General features: G+C 46.5%; 1 protein-coding gene and 1 long non-coding RNA gene across 4 annotated transcripts in view; one reads left to right on the top strand and one right to left on the bottom strand.

Moving 5' to 3' along the window:
* Positions 1–1,174: 1,174 nt before the first annotated feature.
* LOC123584047 lies at positions 1,175–16,906 on the bottom strand. Of its 2 annotated transcripts, XR_006705139.1 has the most exons (5): positions 16,745–16,906; positions 15,765–15,820; positions 6,675–6,753; positions 5,069–5,247; positions 1,175–1,403 (listed from the first exon to the last, which is right to left on the bottom strand). It is a non-coding gene; the product is annotated as an uncharacterized LOC123584047 (long non-coding RNA). The 2 variants fall into 2 exon arrangements; XR_006705138.1 differs by lacking the exon at positions 1,175–1,403 and having other exon boundaries at positions 4,932–5,247.
* A 240-nt stretch (positions 16,907–17,146) lies between these two features.
* MAP3K9 (mitogen-activated protein kinase kinase kinase 9) overlaps positions 17,147–20,836 on the top strand; it is an 82,013-nt gene continuing 78,323 nt past the window's right edge. For both annotated transcript variants that reach the window (XM_045451396.1, XM_045451394.1), the window contains exon 1: positions 17,147–17,904. In XM_045451396.1, coding sequence (XP_045307352.1) covers positions 17,505–17,904 — 400 coding nt within the window. In that variant the 5' untranslated portion in view covers positions 17,147–17,504. The remainder of the gene's footprint in view (positions 17,905–20,836) is intronic.

Genomic DNA, 20,836 nt, shown 5'->3' with positions numbered 1-20,836 from the left:
AAGGTGAGCACAGAGAAGCCTGCATAGGATTTAGGGCTATCACCAAAGGTAGCCCCAGTCTCACATGGCAAAACCGGACTCAAGCTGTCTGATAGGACATTCAAGAGAAATGTGACCTCGCTTTGTGAAGCTTAAATGGAGCAAAGTGGCTCATGTCGGTGACTTTTGAATTCCCATTCCCCACAGTGGGTCTCAAAGCGTGGTCCTGGATGAGCGGGATTGGCAGTAACCGGGTACCGGTTAGAAATGCAAAGATTCAAGCCCCCTCCCAGACTTCCTGAATCGGAAACTCTGCGGTGGGGCCCAGCAAGGTCTGTTTTGAGAACCCCTTGGGGAGGTTCTGTTGCTTATGAAATAGTCGGGATGCTCTATCCCTGACCAACGGTTGTTTGCCCAGACCCTGCTTGACCTCTTGTCATGGGGAACTCACCACCTCTGAGCAGTCCCCCCAAACACCTCCTGGCCAAATCAAGCTTGTCATTTTCTTTCCTTAGTTCTTTCTCTTTTTTTTTTTTTTTTTTAATTTTTTTTTTTTTTTGACGTTTATTTATTTTTGAGACAGAGAGAGAGACAGAGCATGAACGGGGGAGGGGCAGAGAGGGAGGGAGACACAGAATCGGAAACAGGCTCCAGGCTCTGAGCCATCAGCCCAGAGCCCGACGCGGGGCTCGAACTCACGGACCGCGAGATCGTGACCTGGCTGAAGTCGGACGCTTAACCGACTGCGCCACCCAGGCGCCCCAGTTCTTTCTCTTTAAAAATTATTTATTTATTTATTTTTGAGAGAGAGAGTGAATGAGCAGGGAAGGGGCAGAGAGAGGGACAGAGGATCTAAAGCAGGCTCTGCGCTGACAGCTGAGAGCCTGATTCGGGGCTAGAACTCATGAACCATGAGGTCATGACCTGAGACTAAGTCAGATGCTTAACCGACTGAGCCACCTAGGTGCCCCCTCTGTCCTTGGTTCTAAGTCTACCGTGTAATTGAGTCACTTGGAGGAGTTAAAATACATACATACATACACACCAGGTAACTTACTTTGTTTACATTATACTTGATTAAGAGTTGGACGTGTTCAGATCGTGCTGTTTGGATTCTATATCCTTAGTGACATAATTTGCATAATTTATAGGTCTCACATAGTAGTGGAGGCGAACACTTCAGGGTTTCTGTATCCAGATTCTTTGTCAATTATTTATTGCCCAATGAAACATTTATTTATATAGAGAGATTAAGAAAATTCTTATTCTTAAAGAAAAGGAATTGTACCATGGAAGGAGGCATCAAGTAGTGAAAAGGATCTGCACCACTCTGTAAGACCTGAGTTCTTTCTTAGATCTGCTGTTGGTTAGCACCATGTTATTGGAGCATGCCATTTACTTTCCCTGCTTCTGAGTTTCCCACTCTGTAAAATAAAGGAGTTGGGTTAATGGTCAATTAGGGATTCTATGAGTCTTACTTTGGGAGACAACTTTTGTGAGATAAGGAATGCATTTTCATGAGGGATCTATGTTGACTGAAGAGAATACAGAATGTCCATTAAGAACATTTATGACAGGGAACCTGGCTTGCTCAGTGGAAAGAGCATGCGACTCTTGATCTGGGGGTCGTGAATTCAAGCCTCACATTGGGTGTGGAGATTATTAACTAAATAAACAAACTTAAAAAAAAAAAAAAGAACATTTATGACAAAAAACACAGGCCTGTTTCTTCAAGCATCACTGGTAACCTGCTCTGGAATCTGGGTCCTGATCCTTATTCTTTGCTTTGGAAATGAGCACTAGGAGGCTTGGCAGAATGGAAAACAGGTGTGGAAGGAGCTAACAGGGGTTTTGGAGAAATGACAGACTTGCTTTCCTGAAATAAGCTTGAGCCTTCAGCCAAATGACATGTGTAGATTTCCATAAATAAAAAAAAAAAAAAACCTCATGGTAAATATAGATTCATTAAACGGTCTTAAAAATAGGATCTAGGCTTGGGCTGTAGCCTTGGGTATGGGATACAATGCAACGTTCCTCTCTCACCTTCCCTTTCCTTGTCTTTTCTTCACTCATCCATGAGCTTTTATCTTAAAAGGAAATGTGCCAAGACTCTGGTTATAAATAACTGATTGGCTAATTTAGTTCAAAAGATATGTTCTGAGTGAAGGATACTGGAGTGGCTAGAGCTTTAAAGGAACACACTGAACAATTGAGTTCAGGGAGTGAGCTTCCTGAGCTCAACAAGGCACCTGGGGATCTTTTCTATGGCATACCACTGTGAATGACCCTCTGGATTTGTCCCAGCTCAAAATTCAGATTTCCCGGGAAGGGATTCTGATTGCCCAGCTTTGGTCCTATGTCTACCCTATGATCAAGGGACGGGTCCTGTGATTAACAACTGCACCAGAAGAGCATGGACAGGGGTGGGAAAGTCCCTCAAAAGTTTGTGTATGTGTGTGGTAGGAGTGGGGTCTAGTGGATGCTACCAGAAGGGGGAGGGGAGGGGCAGACAAACATCATAGTGTCCAAGGCTCCAAAACTCAGGGATATCTGCAAGTGACAGCAAGTTCAGGCAACACTACATGTTCCCAGGGCACAAATGGATAATTTCAGGAGCTCTGAGGGCTGGCTGACACCCAGTGGTAGTTTATATCATAGAGGATACAGCCAACTCTTTCTTCTTCCCCCTCTTCTCCTCCCCCTCCCCCCTTCCTTCTCCTTCGTTAAAGTTTATTTATTTTGAGAGAAAAAGAGAGAGAGAGACAGAGAGCAGGGGAGGAGCAGAGAGGGAACGAAAGAGAATCCAAAGCAGGCTCCACATTGTCAGCACAGAGCCTGATGTGGGGCTTGAACTCAACGAACTGTGAGATCATGACTTGAGCAGAAATCAGAAGTCAGACATTTAACCAACTGAGCCACCCAGGTGCCCCTCTTTCTTCTCATTATGAGGCTTGTTATAGTTGACATTCAATAATATTCATTAACTGACTGAATAAATGAATGATACAACTCTTACACAGGCTAAGGGGGGACTTCTATTCAATATTAGCTGAGTTGAATTTGTTTAGAAACTGCTTAATTATGTATCTTTCCATTGCAAGTGACTAAAGCCCATCAGAGTTATCTTCAGCAAAAGATGGTCCTTGCTGGGGTATCATTTCGGGCAGGCAGGGTCAGAGATGAACCTAGTCCTGAATATCAGGAAGCCTCCAGCCCTGTCTTCCCTCCTCTCTAAGCCTCTGCTCCACTCTTCCAGAAGTTTGGCATTCTTTAATTTTCAGTCTACCTTGCCAATAAATAGCTCTCCATGCCTCCAGGATTTGTATCTTTTCCTCTCAAAGCCCAGGGTGACAGAAACGTTGTTACTTTCATTTCCATTCCAAACCCAGAGCAGGGACTGACTCTACGTGGCCCAGCTTGGGCCAGGGGTCTGCCCCTGACTCAACCAACCAAGATGGCCAATGATTCTTGGTGGAGGTGGGGTGGGGGGAGGGAGTACCATTACATGATGAATTTGGCTATGAGAGCAGTTCTTGGAAAGGAAGGGGGATGTGAGCAACAACCCAACTGGTGTCTCGTACAGAAGCCAAATAGTATAATATTTGCTTATTATTTCTAGAGTGCTTTAAGAATAATTGAAGAATACTTAATTCTTGGCCTAACTGTATGAGGTAGGCATAATCAGGTAAGAGTATTTCTTTCATATCTACTTTTTTTGACTCTGCCATGGTATCTGTTTTTCAATTCTTGCCTTTCCCACTTGACTTTATATTTATTGAAGGCAGAGACCATATTCTCTTTATCTTTGCGTCTATATCTGTAATGCCTAGCTCTGGGCTCCATACATGGTGGCATCTAATTGATGCTCAACCAGTTGAATGTCTATTTTTACAGATAAGAAAATTGAGGTGCAGAGTATTATAATGCAGATGAGCCCTCAAGAGCCCCCAGTTATGCTGTGGCTTACACTAGGTTGCCAACTGGGCAAGAGGGTCATGTAGCAGCTTAGAAAGATCATACCTTAAGGCAAAGGGCCAAGACTCTGACGTTAGAGGCCTCCAGAACAGCCTCAGCTCTCCAGAAAGGGTCTTTGTCAGAGGAGGTAGACAAACAAGAAAAGAAGGAAGGTTATTAAAACTATCATTTCCTTGGGACTTGACTCGGCTATTTTATTTTATTTTTAAAGTTTATTTCTTTATTTTGAAAGAGAGAGAAAGAACACGAGAGGGGCAGAGAGAGAGAGAGGGAGAGAGAGAGAGAGGGAGAGAGAGAGAATCCCAAGCAGGCTCCGCACTGTCTGCACAGAGCCCAGTGTGGGGCTTGATCTCATGAACTATGAGATCATGATTTGAGTGGAAACCAAGAGTCGGTCGCTTACCTGACTGAGCCACCCAGGTGCCCCTTGACTCAGCTATCTTAGCTGTCTGACATTTGAACTTGAACTTGATGGGAGAAAAAGGAGAAAGAAGCTGAGGAGGACAGTACCATGTTGGGAAGCTTTCTACTACATGACAGGAAGCAGTAAGGGATACCTACGAGGGTTTTATGGTCTCTGAACTGGGTTGGATCTTCCTGTTACGCCAATTATCCAACTGACCTGGGCAAGTCAGTTCACCCCTTTGTGTCCATCGTCCCACCTCTTTATAGATGGGAGATAGTTATATAAGCGCTATTATCTCTCTCCCTTCAAGGAAGACATATAAGAACTGTGACCACAAAGATGAAGAGGCCGAGTCCTTTCTCTCAAAGGCCTGATGATCCAGGATGGGGAGCAGATGGCAGTGCAAAGTGCTGGGGGCTCTGAGTGTGGGTCAGTCCTACAGGACCCAGAGAGGAAGCCACCTGTGTGTCGTTAGGATAGTCAGGAAAGGGTTCCCAGTGTGCAGAGCTTTGGAGCTAGGTCTTAAAGGAATTCTCTAGGCAGAGGAAGCGATGCCTACAGGAAGCAGTGAAATTATAACAGGTTAATTATGAGGTGATTGAATTACAAAAGGGCCTGAGGATGATATTAGTATTGTCAGATACTGTCAGGGCCTCATATTCATGCTGCACAGGCCACACTTGGCAGTCTGGTTTCAGGGGCACCAACCACAAAGGCTCTTGGAAATCACAGGCTCTGGATTCCTTTTCCCCAGCTTGCTGGTAGCAGCCATTCATCTGTTAAGCTCTGTTTCTCCCGAGCTGGAAGAGATCTTGAGAAACAATCTGGTGTCGTCCTCTACACCAAGGTAGGTATGGATTGGCATCCCCGTTTTATGGAAGAGGAAGCTGTGGGCAAGAGAGGGCCAGTTGGTAACTAAGGATAAAGAACCCAGGACAGTTTCCCCTAGAGTTCTTTTTTATTTTTTTTATTTTTAGGGAGAGAGGGCAAGAGCAAAGGGCAGAGGGAGAAAGAGAGAGGATCTTAAGCAAGCTGCATGTGCAGCGCAGAGCCCGATGCAAGGCTCGATCCCACAACCCTGGGATCATGACCTGAGTTGAAATCAAGAGCTGGACACTCAACTGGCTGAGCCACCCAGGTGCCCCTCTCCTAGAGTTCTTGTTTTCCTCTATCAAGATGCTTCTTTTGGTTCCTGTTAAGTTTCAAATCCCCACTTCAGGTAATACTTGTGGAACTATTTATTTATACCTCAAGTTTCAAGTTCTTTTTTGGCAACAAGTTATAAAAAGGAGAGAAGCCGACAGGAGGGAGCAAACAGAATGGGGGCACTGGAGACTTCACAGACAAAAAGAGAAACTTCCGTGGCTGTTAGTGGATTCAGCACCTGTGGCAATCCTACCCAGTGGAAAGGCTCCTTATCCAAACCACAGACCTTGGGAGCTCTGAGAACCAGGACCACTGTTGTCCTAGCTAATGATGGGAAGGAGCCCAGGGGTATAAGTTTAAGGGTTTCAAGATTTATTGGAATAAACTGATATTATTTTATTTTCCTCTTTCCTTCTCACCTACCCCTATTAGTTAGTGACTTAGTGTCATGGCTGCGAAGAGAGAAAGGGAGATATACTGAACGGCCACACGGCAGGCCCAGCTACAGCTCACGAGGTACCCGGATGGCTCAGCCTGTGCATGTTGAGCTGTGGGGCAGGGGGGAGGCAGGGAAGACAGGGGGTCACGGTTGCAGTAATTGGAGTAACAGGAGACAAGTGTGCTGACTGTGGGTTATTAATAGGCACTAAGACCTATATTTACAACCAGTGGCTTAAATTAGGAGCAGACCAGTCACACCTAGCCAAATCCACGCCCTAAACCAAAGACACCTGAAGTGTGCAAAGTGCTCTTTGGGAACCTAGCTCGCCCAGTTTAGCAAGGAGGCTGCTTCAGGTAGGAGTAGCAAGATCTTCAGTGCTTGCCCAAGCTGTCTGTTGCAATTCTGCCCCTGGCGCACCTGCAGCCCAGCAGGGAGAGCACCATTCTCTTTAAAGGGAGGAAGGGAGGGAGCCGGGGAAGAAAGAAGGAAGAGGGGACAGAGGGGAGAGAGGGAGGAATGTAAGCAGGTTGGAAGGAAGGGAGGATGGAGAAAAGGAGGGAAAAAAAGACACCAGGCTCCTCACGTCAAAACCAAAGCTCAGGCCAAGCCCTCAGAGGTTGTCTTTTGAGAAAATGCAAGCGGGGCAGGGGCACACAGAGGGGGACAGAGGATCTGAAGCTGGCTTTGTGCTGACAGCAGAGAGCCGGATGCGGGGCTCAAACTCACCAACCGTGAGATCAAGTGGAACACCGACTGAACCACCCCGGTGTCCTCCTCAGGGGTTTTCTATTCTTCCACATCCAGCCTGCATATGAATGGGGAAATGGTTCCATTTCAGCATGAGAGAAAACTTCTACTCATAACATGCCAGAGGCCCAGAGGTGGAGCATGGGAACTTCCGTGTCAAGAGGCAAGAGGTAACTGCAGACGCCTAACCCTTAGGCAGGTGGCTGGGGGGCTGGAGAGAGGGCTGCAAGTGCCCCGTCAGAAATGGTAACAGGGCATGGGATTAGGTCCACACTGGGTCAGAACTGGGAATTCTCTGAGGGAGAGGCTACGTTGCCTCTGAAGTGGAGGGGGGAGGTGGTCAACCTGGCCCCAGCCTCTGTTTGGGAGGAAGAAAGAGAAGCAGCGATGAAGGCTGAGTGGGCTGCCCCCGGGGTCAACGTTGGGCACGTCCCATCTGCCTCCCCACCCCAGTCCCTTCTGAGTCCTAAAAGGGAGTCTCTCCAGTGCAGTGAATTTTGCACAGAGATAAACTGCTCCTGATGGAAGGCTTCCTGTGGGTAAACCTGGGCAGATCTTGGGTTCTGCTCCAACTGCTACCGCTCCTGTCACTTAATGGCTGTGGGACCCACTTTTTATACAAAGGGGTTATTGAAAGTACGCAGGGTATGGTTTTTTGGTGAAGATGAAGCGGAAAATGCCCAAGAAGTGCTTGGCACAGGCCTGACAGGCTGATGGGCCTGAGAAGGTGAGTTCATTTTGCCATCACTCCCCTGCAACCCCCGTGTGTCCTTTCACAAGGACAAAGCTGGTGGACACCAGGAGATGTGGTGGGAAAGTTTGGTTTGTGTAACACAGAACCAACACTCTTGGAGGAATCGATTCTGAGTGGGGAAAAAGCCTGGGAATCGAAGGGGGTCCAGTGCTTCTGCTCCTTACTACCGCATTATCACATTGAATAGCCTCTCTGAGCCTCTTGAGCCTTGGCTAAAAAGACTTTCCAACTGACAGGAAGTTTTTGAGGGCCCAAAGAGGTAATGTAATCATTCCCGCCTTAATTGAAGGATCATTATGTTCCAGGCATTGTTTTTAGTGCTGCCCGTGTATCACCTGACTTAATCCTTGAAACCACTTTAGGCCTCGGATGTTTGCATGTATCTGAAATCATAAAACTGTACACATTGAGGGGCACCTGGGTGGCTCAGTCGGTGGAGCGTCCGACTTCGGCTCAGGTCATGATCTCACGGTTTGTGAGTTCGAGCCCCCCATCGGGCTCTGTGCTCTCAGTTCAGAGCCTGGAGCCTGCTTCGGATTCTGTGTCTTCCTCTGTCTCTGTTCCTCCCCCACTCATGCTCTGTCTCTCTCTGCCTCTCAAAAAATGAATAAACATTAAAAAAAAAATTTTTTAAACTGTACACATTGAATGTGTGTAGTTCTTTTTGTATTGATTATACCTCAGCGAAGCTCTTAAGAAAACACTTTAAGGGGGCACCTGGGTGGCTCAGTTGGTTAAGCATCCGACCCTATATCTCGGCTCAGGTTATGATCTCACAGTTTGTGGAATCAAGCCCCACGTCAGGCTCTGTGCTCACAGTGCAAAGCCTGCTTCAGATTCTTTCTGTCCCTCTCTCTGCCCCTCCTCCCCTCAAAATAAATAAACTTAAAAAAAAAAACACTTTAGGAAATAGGTATGATTTTTTTATCCCCATTTTGCAGTTGAAGAAAGAGGCTTAACAGAGAATTTAAGTAAATTGTCCCAGACCACATAGCGAGTCATAGCAGAAGTGGGATTCAGACAGAGCACAAGCGGGGGAAGGGCAGAGAGAGAGAGAGAGAGAGAGAGAGAGAGAGAGAGAGAGAGACAAAACCCAAAGCAGGCTCCAGGCTCTGAGCTGTCAGCACAGAGCCTGACGCGGGGCTGGAACTCACGAACCATGAGCTCATGACCGATGCTCACCGACTGAGCCACCCAGCCGCCTCCATAGAAGTGTCTTTGGAACTGCAAACCACTGTTTGAAGGCCAGTTGTTATTACAATCAGTGGCACATCTGGTCTTTGTATACTAAGTGAGGGCATGTGGATCAGCTCCTAAACTACTGCCTGGTACTCAAGAAGCGCTCAGTCACTCTGCCACCCTTGCCCTTGTCTCCAAGAGAGGAGACGACGCAAAATAAGGAATGTCAGTCCTCCCATGTACAAAGCTATTGTGGGCGTGTCAAGGGCAGGTAATGCAATAGCAAAGAAACAGACCACACAGCTGCAAGCAACTGCACCTGACCAGTGCACAATGAAATCCAAGGAAGCAAAGGAAGGGAAGTCCTGACACTGGGATCTCCTCTACCTTTAGTAAAACAGGAAGCACAGGATAGCTTTCCTCCTGTTTCACAGGCCTGGCGGGGCTGCCCTCTGGGGTTCCTGCTGACCTCACGCAGGCTTCATCCCTTAACCCAGGAAACACACAACCATCCTCCTAAAGGCCTAACAGGTGTCAGGAGACTCATGTCTCATGTCTGTGAGCAAAAGATTAACAGCCGTCAACTATGCAAAGCAGAGCCATTTTAAGAAGTTTCTTTGGGTAGAGATCTGGAAAGCCCAATGCTAAAATAGGAAGTATTGTATAATTTGGGCCTGGAGGTTTTCTAGTCATTATGGTACCCTTATTTTGTTTTGTTTTATTATTTTATTCTATTCTATTCTATTCTATTTAGAGAGCATGCAAGGGAGAGGGGCAGAAAGACAGGGAGAGAGAATCTCAAGCAGGTTCCATTCTCAGTGCAGAGCCCTGACATAGGGCTCGATCCCAAGACCCTGAGATCATCCCATGAGTCAAAATCAAGAGTTAGACATTTAACCGACTGAGCCACCCAGGCGCCCCGTTTTTTGTTTTTTTTTCCCTAGTCACCTTATGGAAGTGATGTTTTTATTGAGTGACTGTTACCATTTAATGATCCTTGGCTGAACTCCAGACATATGTAATGGACTGCCCACCTGACCTATCCCCTGGGGTATGGAGTAGTGACCTCACACTCGGTAGGTCTAACAGCACACTGCTGAGGTGCTGCTCCCAATCTCCAGAAATGACAATGCTATGCTCCTATCTTCTCAGGCCAAAGACCCCTTGGTGTCTTCCTTGATTCCTCTTTCATACTCCTTCTGACCCATCAGCAAAGCTAGATTGATTTTAAAATTGGGGCCACCTTCTTTTTTTTTTTTTTTCTTTGAGTTTTTTTTTAATTTTTCCACGTTTATTCATTCTTGAGAGACAGAGAGAGACAGAGAATGAGCTGGGGCAGGGCAGAGAGAGGGGGAGACACAGAATCGAAAGCAGGCTCCAGGCTCTGTCCGAGCTGTCAGCACAGAGCCTGACATGGGGCTTGAACTCACAAACTGCGAGATCATGACCTGAGCCGAAGTTGGACGCTTAATCGACTGAGCCACCCAGGCACCCCTCCTTTGAGCTTTTTAATAAAATAATCTCATGTGGCAGGAAAAGGAGAGGGTCAGGGGTTGGGGACGCTGCCTCTTTGGTTAGTGTGGGGCCACCTTTTACCATACCACTGTCACCTCCCTTGTCCTAACCTGCCGTAATCACTTGCCAGGGTCACTGAAGAGCCTCCTTGTCTGTCTCTGCCCTTGTTTTCTGCAGCCCACTGTGAGCCTGGAAGCCCTGGTGCTTCTGTCCTGAGTCAGACCACACCACTCCTCTGCTGAAAACCCCCAAGTGGCTCCCATGTCACTCAAAGTAAAAGCCCAGGTCCTTCTTTGACCTGAAAGTCCCACATGATCTGGCTCCCCCATGACCTCTATCTCCTACCTCCTCCTAGCCTGAAATTCTCACTCCTGCTAGGTTGTTTCCTCTGCCTGAATGTTCTCCTCCCATATCAGTATGGCTGTTTTTCTCAGTTCCTTCAGATCTTTATTTCAAAAGTCACCTGTGAAAGCGACCTAGTCTGGTCACTCTGAAATGTGACCCCTCTCCCCCCACTCCCCACCCCACCTTTTCTTCTTCTTAGCATTGATTCCTCTTTAATACTATATATTATGTATTTTGCTTGTTTATCTTGTTTGTCTGTTTCCCCCGTTAGAAGATAAGATGTATGAAGGGATTTTTGTCTATTTTGCTCACTATTGTATCTCCAGTGCCTTGAACAGCACCTGACACATAGTAGACACATGTCTAAATATTTGGTGAGCAAATGAGTGAATGGAATAATAAACAAGGGACACAACATTAGCTGTGGATCCTTTAGCAAGTCATTTAGCCTCTCTAGGCTTCGGTATCCTTGCATGTAAGACTGAGTCGGCACTAGATGGCTCTGAACGTCCCCGAAGTTGACATGAAGACATCCTTGGGTGGAACATCTAGAACTGGAAGTAGCTGTTTGGCAAGAAAGGGTCTGAAGAGGGTCTGAAGATTTGGGTTCAAGCCTTCAAGCCCAGGTGGAGAACACCTGTCTGGGTCTTAGTTTCCACAACAAATAGAGAGAGCTCCACCCAGTGGCCAGTAAGGTTACTTTCCGCACTTCAAGTGTAAAAGTATTAAAGTCATTAAAAAAAAAGAAAAAGAAAAAATTTGCCTCCATACCCCTCAATACCACACGGTGGCACAGTTGTCTACCACCGTCTCTAAGAGGGTGTTGCTGTGCCAAGCCTGTGACTAAACAGCCCGCCTGTCGTAAAATACATTTTTCATGGACAATTGTGAGAGCTGCTCATTCATCACATCTCTCTGGTTTGTTTCAATAACAACAGAAATCATTAAATGGATTTTTTTTTTTTTAGATAAGACGGCATAAATCTCAAAAGCAAAACGGAGAGTGGAAATTTCAGCTAAATCTTTGTGTCACCAGTGTGATTTAAAGAACATACTGAAAAGCTGTACAACAAAAGAAGTCTATGCCAGTGTTAGGTGAGGCCATAGCTATCCTAAATTAGTTCTAAAAGTAAGTAGCCACGTACCTGTCTGCACATAACCAAGAATGTTCCCTCCAGGAGGTAGGAAGGCTAGGGAAGTACTGGACTGTTTATATTCTAGGACCTTTTTGTTTGCTTGAAACAGCCATTAAAGACTCTGACAAATAAAACAGATTGTGAACAGTGCATGGCACACAATCAGCCCTAAATTCATAGTAGCCATTGTCACTGTTGTTATTAACATCATTATTACAGTCATCCTTGGGTTCTAGTTTTTCCCCTCCTCTACCCTCTCTCCAACTAACAATAGTGCTTTTGGCTTGAAATTTACTTCAGGTTACAAAAAAAAAAAAAAAAAGATTTTGTGGGTCTTTATTCTAATTACAAAAGTGTTACATGGTTATTTTGGCTGCCTGGAAAATAAAGAAAAGCAAAGTGAAGGCAATACAAGTTACCCACATCCCACCACGCAGCTCAGAAATAACTAAGAAGATGTTGATACTATGCAAATGCACGCGCACACACACATTTGTGATCACGTTGTATTGTTAAAAAACAAAATTCAACCCGAGTAGGTTTTACAGATCTTATTGGCTTTATCCAACGATTCACGAATTGGGTAGCATCCCACCTCGCAGACAGAAAGGAGCTCTCGGGAGCTGTGCAAAACGAAAGACTTTTACAGGTGGAAGAAGCAGAAACAAGGAAGTTAATTGGACAACAAGTGGATTGGTTATAGCAAAATCACATTCCTTTAGGGCATGGCCAGTGTCTATCAGGCAGATGACCTCACGAGTGCTGACTGGGTGATTCGCATTGACCAGATTAAGACTCCATTTCTGGGAGAGGCCGAAACTGTAAATAAGTCTCAACTTGGTGACCCAGGGCTTAGCATAAGTGACTCCATTTGGGGTCTGCTGTCATGTTTTTAACAGTATAAAGGTTGTTTTTTTTTCACTCATTTTTCATTTATCATTATATTAAGCACATTTCCACATCATTAAATGTTTTCATAATCATTTATAATAACATACTTCTTTGATCAGCAAATAAGTACATCTTATGTTTTTTAATTTTTTTTTTTTTTTTTTTTTTTTTTTGAGAGAGAAGAGAGTGCGGGTGGAGGGGCAGAAAGAGAGGGGAAGAGAGAGAATCCCAAGCGGGCTCTGCGCTGTCACCACAGACAGCACAGATTGTGGGGCTCAGTCCCACAAACTGTGAAATCATGACCTGAGCTGAAATCAAGAGTCAGACGCTCAACGTATAGAGCCACCCAGGTGCCCTGAGAGAAGTATTATCATCCCCATTTTCCTAAAGAGGGATCTGTGACACTGGGAGATTAACTTGCCTAATGGCAAACAGTGAGTGTGGATTCTGTCAGAGTCCAAGGCCCCAGACTTAACCATCAGTCTGCTTTTTTTCCCCTTCTGTTTACTCCCTACCTCCATCCCTCCTCCCTTCCTTCTTTTCTCCCATCCTTCCTCCCTTCTCTCTTCTCCTTCCTTTTGCCTCCCTTCTCTTTTTTAGACGGAAAAACCATAGTTGAACTCCCAGTCAGGAAGCCTTTGCAGTTTCCTTGGGTGTGATGAAAGGCTGTTTCTGAGGGTGATGAGTGGAGCAAAGAAGGAAGTAAACATGCTGAATATTTAGTGGGCGCTAAGCAGCATGCTGAGAGCTTTTGTATGATTGGTCTCATTTAATCCTATAAGATTCTAGAAAAAGGAGTTTCTATTGTTATACCTATTTAACAATGAGGAAACTGAGGCTCAGACAGGCACCTTGCCCAAAGTCACACAGTTTTTAATGAACAGAGCTAGGATAAATCATGATCTGACAGAAGTCGGGTGCCAACTTGCATTGCCGATCGCTATTATTGTCTCCCCGCTTTATGCTATACTTTTCAGTATGGTGGAGAAAATGGTCCTTTTCTGGGTGATATTTGTCAACCTCTCCTCAAGAACTTAACAATGGTAAAATCTTGGTAATTCCACCCGGCTTTCAAAGTCTTTTGCCATCTGCCCGTTTTTTAGTTGGTCAATTTCACTTCCCACAACTCCCTTTCTGCACTCTCTCCTCTTTGCAGGCTGGTATTTTGTGCCACTGCTGTCTATTACATTGATTTCCTCGTCCACGCTTTCTAGTCTCCGTTATCAAGCTGCATACATCCTTCAGTGCCCACCTTAAGCACCTCCTTACGCATTCCTCATCTCTTGGTCCTAGGTGACGGAGACATTTCATCACCTCACAGCTCTGTGCAAAAGCTTTCAGTGATAGCCTTTTAATTGCTAAACAGAAGCCAGGCTTCTTAGCGTGGTGTTCAAGGTAGCCATTCAGTCACAAATAGGTACTGAGAGCCAGTTATGTGCTAGGCACTCTTGAGGTGCTGGGCGAACTGTAGAGAACCAGACAGACGGGTTTCTATCCTGATGGTGAACAAACTGGACATTAAATAATTACAAATAATCAACTAAATAATTATTAGTATGATTCAAGCAATTACAAGGTTCTCTAGAATCTGGTCTCAACCTATTTTCAGTTCCTTCTCATCCTTTATTCCATTCAGACGAGCCTACTCATTCCATTCCCGCCTCTGTGGCTGTGCCCTTACTCTCCTGTTTTTCCTGGGTGTGGGTTCTTCCCTGCTCCACCCTCTACCCCTCCAGGACTGGCTTTAGTTCCACGTCTTCCATGAAACCCTGCTCCACAACTTGAACCCAAAGGATCTTCCCTCATTTGAATTTCTAGCACTTATCCATTGGACAAATATTTACTGAATGACTTCTTGAAATGTTTGATGAATGACTCTTCATGAAGTCCTAAACACATGCTACGTATTAAAGATTTAAATTATATAAGGAGTTAGACTTTTCCTACTGAGAGGGATCAAGGATCTTTTTTTCCTCTTCTCTGGGTGGGGGTGGGGGAGAAGAGTGGAGATCAAAAAAGCTACAGTAAAACATGTAAAATTACCAATCAACAAAATGACAATAAAAATTGCCCAATCACTCATAATGATGTAGGAAACAGGCAAATGAAAAATTAAATTCCCTTACCGCTTACCGCCCATTGACAAGTCCTTGAGACAGGCAGAGTGATCTCCCTCTAGGAGCTCAGCTGCCTCGATGACGACACTTTGCTAAGGGCAAAAGGGAATCTTAGCTTAATGTGATCCTGATCCCCCAGCATCCTGTAAGTCTACTTTGACATATAAAAATTCCTTTGGAAACTTCCTTTATCTTTACTGCCGCCCTCAAGATATATGTTGGCAATCATCCTCCAAGCATATGCCTCACTGATATATATCTTAAGGGTCTCATGACTAAAGTTTTATTAGACAATAATAAATAACATTTTCCTAACAACAGCTAGCCCCCTCAAAGTCCTGGAAACCTTGCATCCAAAATTCCTTAGACTTTCACTATCCCTAACGCCCTCCTAGCCTGAAGGTATATAATCAGTCACCCATCAGAACTCCAGTGCAGCTCTTTCTGCCCACGGGTCCTGTCCCCGTGCTTTAATGAAATCACCTTTTTGCACCAAAGATGTCTCAAGAATTCTTTCTTGGCTGTCAGCTCCGGATGCCCACCACTCCAAAACCGCGTCAAAAATCCTACTACTTGAAAGAGATCTACCACTGACAGCTTTCTATCTTCCTAGTTGTTTCTGTTTCTATTTCTCTGTGTGTATGTCTAGGAAAATTTATTTTCCCTCCAAGATTATCAAGAAAAATCTTTTTTCTTATGGTCTTTTTTTTTTTTAACCGAATACATCTACCCCCCCCCCCCCGCCCCCACTTTCCTGCTCTTCTGCTTGAAGGTGGAAAGTTTGTTCGAGGCTGAACAAAACCCAGCGAATTTACTCAAGGACTCATCCATATCTTTTCCAGTTCGATGTTCAGATAAGAATCTGAACATTGTTTTATGGTGTTTCCTCAGAAGTCCTTCCTCAAGACCTACCCTGGATGCTCTTCAGAAGTTCCAAGACTTCCAATGTGTGGGATGCCTAGGTATACAGTGTAGCCATACTTTTATGAAAACCACAAAATGTGGGGCCTACAAGAACACAGATCTTGTTCCCCCTCACTTAAAGGATGAGCAGGCTGAACTACAGTGTTAAGTACTTGCCCACGATCATGCAGCTAGTTGGGACAGGGCTGAAGATGCCGGCCTTGATTACCTTTACAGATTGTTCCACTGTCTCCAGCTCGTCTAGCAATCAACCTCCACCTAAAACTAAACGGAAAATACTCAATGAAGCACCAACTCTTGCCAAGCAAATTGTATTTACTCGTGCCACTGATCAGGGAAAAGGGTACACGGTTTGGTAGAGATTGGGCTGGACCTTTTAGCGCTAACTTGTTTTGAAATGTCAGAAAACTTTCTCCTTGGAAATCTACATTACTATGATAGGATTACAACAAAGAGGAAGTATTCGGGGGCCACTTACCTCATTCTTTCCTGATGTTTGAGAAATGGAGGATAAGAAAAAGATGTAGGAAAAGGTTGGTCCTTGATCATGAACTGTACCATTGGCCCGTGTGTATATTCTACTTTGGTTCTTAATCTGATTTCTAGAGATCAGCATGATCTGAGGTGCAATTCATTCGAGCAAAAGTAGAAAAACCAAGTCTCTTCAGAGAGGCCAAGCCCTCTCTTCACGGATAGTTTTCAAACTGAGCTTTCCGGCCTCAGTTTGAAGCCCCAGTAAGGTGGTCTCTCATTCATTCTCTCTGAATTCTAAAAAGTGCCAATTCTAAAAAGATTGGAATCTCTTACAAAGGCGGGAACTGTGTGAAAAGGGCGGGAACTGTAGTTTTAAGAGTGCTTCTAAAGAACGTTCCAATGGGCCTAAAGGCCTTATAGAGATTAAAGGTTTCCTGGGTGGGAGTGGGGCTGGGAGCGGAAGCTGATCCACCTGGTTGGACAGGGGCAGACGCACATCCAAGAGCGGGGAGAACCCGACTGCATGAGGGAGCTAGAGAAGAAAGGGCTCTGGCGGGGGAGGTACAACCCAGCTCTCTTCCTCTGCTCCCTCTCAAAAGCTCACTTTAGGATCAAGAGCACAGGTGCTGGCCAACGGGGCCAGTGCCCTACGCCAGCAAACAAAGGGCGCAGCCTCCTACAGCCTTTTTGGTCTGAATGGAGGCTCGGCCTTACCTTTCTGGGCCCACCCATCCCTCCGCATGCACCCAATGAGGCCGCAGCCTCCTCCAGCCAGGAGGTGTTGAACTCTCGCAAGAAATGGACAGGTAGCGCGGACCAATGGTTGGAGCCGCCGCGGGCCAATGGGAGAGGGAAATGGGTCGACCTGGGGTTGAGAATGAGAGCCCGCAAAAGGGGGCGGGGACTCGGGGGAGGGACACGTAGGCGCCGGGGGTGGAGAGGGGCGGGCGGGTGGCAGGCGGGAGGAACCTGCGGACGGTCGGCCGCGGCCAATGGGAGGGCGGGTTGGCGTGTGGGGGGGTGGGCCCGGTGCCGGGCGGCCCCGCCCCTTCGGGTCCGCAGGGCTGGGGCGGAGCCAGGTTCGCGTCAGGTGGTCCCGGGCGTGCGGGCGGCGCTGGGGGCGGGGCGCGGCGCGGAAAGGGGAGCGGCGGCCAGCGGGCGGCGGCGGGCACCGGCTGCGCGAGCAGGTACCCGCGGCGGAGGTGGCCAGGCCGCCCCGGGGGGGCGAGCGCGAAGGCGGGGGCTCGGGCCCGCCGCGCCCCCATGCCGCGGTGAGCACTCGCGCTCGGCGCACTTGTCGCCGCTCCGCGCCAGCCCCAGCGAGCCGGCTCTCTCCGCCCCGCCAGCCCGGGCCCTACCTGCGGCCGCCGTCGGGGGAGGGGGGTCCCCCCAGCTCTGCGGAGCCGCATGAACAATAGGCGGCGGCGGTTCCTGCGGGCGGCGGCAGCCCCGCACCCTATGGATCGGCCGCTCCATGGAGCCCTCCAGAGCGCTTCTCGGCTGCCTGGCGAGCGCCGCCGCTGCCGCCCCGCCGGGGGAGGATGGAGCGGGGGCCGCGGCCGAGGAGGAGGAGGAAGAGGAGGAGGAGGCGGCGGCGGCCCCCGGGGAGCTGGGTTCCGAAGCACCGCTGCCCTACTGGACGGCGGTGTTCGAGTACGAGGCTGCAGGCGAGGACGAGCTGACCCTGCGGCTGGGCGACGTGGTGGAGGTGCTGTCCAAGGACTCGCAGGTGTCCGGCGACGAGGGCTGGTGGACCGGGCAGCTGAACCAGCGGGTGGGCATCTTCCCCAGCAACTACGTGACCCCGCGCAGCGCCTTCTCCAGTCGTTGCCAGCACGGCGGCGAGGACCCCAGTTGCTACCCGCCCATTCAGTGTAAGGCGAAGGCGGGGCCGCGGGGCCGGGCGGGGAGGGGGGGGGGCTGGAGGCCTAGGGGTGGTCTCGTAACGGGTGGGGAATGATTGACCCGCGGGTGGGTGTGTGCGCGCGCGCTCGCGCTGTAGGGGCTTTGGTGGGTGCGCTGGGTAAGGTAGAGATGCCGCAGGCCTTGCCTGGAACCTCAGGCGCTCGGGCTCCTTAACCTTCATCTGACCACCTCAGCGGCAGCGTCTGCTTTCCACATCCTGAAGCCCCAGCGTGAGAATCTCCCCATTTCCCACTCCCCCCAACTGTGGAAGGATTTCAGGCCAGCTGGTAGTTTCTGTCCTAACCTTAGTCCCCAAATCAGGGACCTTCCTGACCTCTTCTGCCGCCTGTCCCCGCCCCTTCAAGGCATTTGCTAGGGAGCAGATGGGGGTGTCTCCCGCAGGGCTGGCTGGGCCGGCTCTCAAGTCCCGGAAGCCTGTGTGAACTCGGGTCGGAAGTGTCTTTGAAACGTCTTGCCTATTTCTTGGATCGCAATCATGTATCTCAGAAGTTGTACCTTTAGGAGTCTCACTGAGAAGGGTCTAGTGTGTGGAGAAGCAGGTGATGGGGTGAGAAATGATTAGAGAGGGAAAAAGATCTTCCCCGTGAGAGTGGCTAAATCCCAGTCTCTTGACACCCAGGCTGTTCACATAATACATTTCTCCTTTCTTCTCATCCTAGATCCTTGCCTATATTTGGTATTTGCCAAATCTCAAGCGGACCATGCCCACGGGTCCCTCCCAGGGCCTTTCTTCCAGTGTCCTGGTTTTCATCAGTTTCCCAGGAGCCCCCTATTCCACACCCTGCAATAAAATTCCCTGTTTTGTTTTTTGTTTTGTTTTGTTTTAAAGGAGTTAAATTGCCATTAGAATCCCTTAATCAGTTCTGCTAGGTGGTTTTAGAAGAAAGATGTAAATATCTCCTGTGCAGTTTACACTGTTTTGTATTTGAGGGTCCTCATAATTTCTTTCTTGCTAATACGGGTTTTGTTAATACATATTTATTATTGTTTATTCCAGATTTTGTATACTTTGCATTTTAGTCAAGTAAAAAAATCATTACCAAGGGCCAACTTCAGGCATTGAATTTTTAAATTTCATTCGTAACATTTATCTTTCTGAAACAAACAAACCATTTATCTTTCTGGTCCTATAACTTATTTTCACCTGAAGAATTGTGTTACTTTATTTAAGATGTTTATAAAATACCATCACTTAATATGACAGTCACAACCTCTTTCCTTATTTTTCTGTTCTCCTTTTTTATTGGTGTTTTGACTATCAAATTGATGTTCAAATCCTTAGTTCCCTTTGTTTTTATCTCCCTCTCATTCAATTTAAAACTTCGTGTTTCTACAATTTGATCTATATAAAGCCTGGAGGGGACAAATGACTTTAAATTGTTTCTGAGTGTTAAATCTTTTTGCCTGTAGTACTGGGAAGGTGTAGGCTAAGGGTCTTAGCATACGGGTTTGAAATAGTGTTGAAGGTGAACATGGTCACGTATTGGAAGAGATATTGGAAGAATGGCCTGGCATATTAGACACAGTGTAGTTTTAAACAGGAGTCAAATTGTGAGTTTCTTTGTGAGTGACTTCTTGTGATTTTTTTTTTTTTTTTTTTTTTTTTTTTACAGCTAATGTCAGAGTAGGAGAGCTATGTGAGGCTCCTGAGCAGGGACTCAGTTTCTTTAATGTCTGTACTTCCAGCTGTCGAGCAGTCAAGAGTGAATATGACTTGGGCTGGAAGAACTCATCTGCAGAACACCGGATGTGACCACAGTGTGCTACATTAGCAGCTCCTCCATTAGGTGCCCAGGACTTAATCTTAAAAAAAATTTTTTTTATCCTTTCTTCATTTTTTGATAGAGACAGAGCGTGAGTGGGGGAGGGAGAGAGAGAGAGGGAGACAGAATCCTAAGCAAGCTCCAGGCTCTGAACTGACAGCACAGAGCCAGGACTTAATCTTTAATGTAACAAAAGTTACCTTGGGTAGACTAGATTCCTGTATATAGAATTCAGATGATGAGAAAGTAGGGAGTACTTTGTGCTTCTTAAAAGAACTGACTTGAAGAACATGATTTTTGAAGGTCCTGGTAACTTATTTTATTTAGTCTCACCACGAGTTCTGAACTTGAATGGGATTAATTCTTGATAATTCAGAAAGTTTAATTTCATCCAAAAACCAATTAGAGTGCCTTGTGAAAGATGGATACTGTGTTAAATACCAAGAGATAAAGAAATAATAAGATAAGGAGGTGCTTGTAAGTCATGCCCGAGGGAGATTGGTGATGTAAATACATCATTTCAGTGCAGTGCTTTGGTAAAGATGAACATGGGAAGTTGCTAACAGGTGCTCTGATGGGTCTCCTGTGTCCACCAGTTCAGTTAGTGTCACTCAGAAAATCAAGGTGATTGGCAACCTTGTCTCCAAAGACTTTGGAATAAAATTGAGCCACTGACAGCTTTTCCCCAGTTACCCTTTTGAATTTCTCCTTTGAGGCATGAATTGTGACATTAGATTAAGAACAGCAGACACTCAGTTAAGTAATAATGTTCAGTTTTAGTTTCAAATATTGCTTTTCAAACTGAAAATTTTGTTTCAAACTTCATTCAAAACAAAAGAGGGGAAATTACCAAACCTTGTGACAAATTTTAAAAAAACAGTGATGCTAGAAATCATCTAATATTTACATAGTGCAGTTATCCCCACCAATGTAGATATGAAAGTTTAGCTTTCCATGGAGCTGACAAATACAAATAACCTAGGAACTCAGTCATCTTTTTTTTTTTTTTAACGAAAGAGGAAAAATGTACAGTTCCAAATTTATCATCATGAGAGATAAATAGCCCTAGGTTATTTAAAAAAAAAAAAACACAACAGTTTCTTTACAGGAGGATTGT

The sequence above is a fragment of the Leopardus geoffroyi genome, chromosome B3 (genome assembly GCF_018350155.1).
Source record: "Leopardus geoffroyi isolate Oge1 chromosome B3, O.geoffroyi_Oge1_pat1.0, whole genome shotgun sequence".
Classification (NCBI taxonomy): Eukaryota; Metazoa; Chordata; class Mammalia; order Carnivora; family Felidae; genus Leopardus; species Leopardus geoffroyi.
Note: the sequence above shows the minus strand (reverse complement) of the source record. Positions and strands in the feature narration are given on the sequence as shown.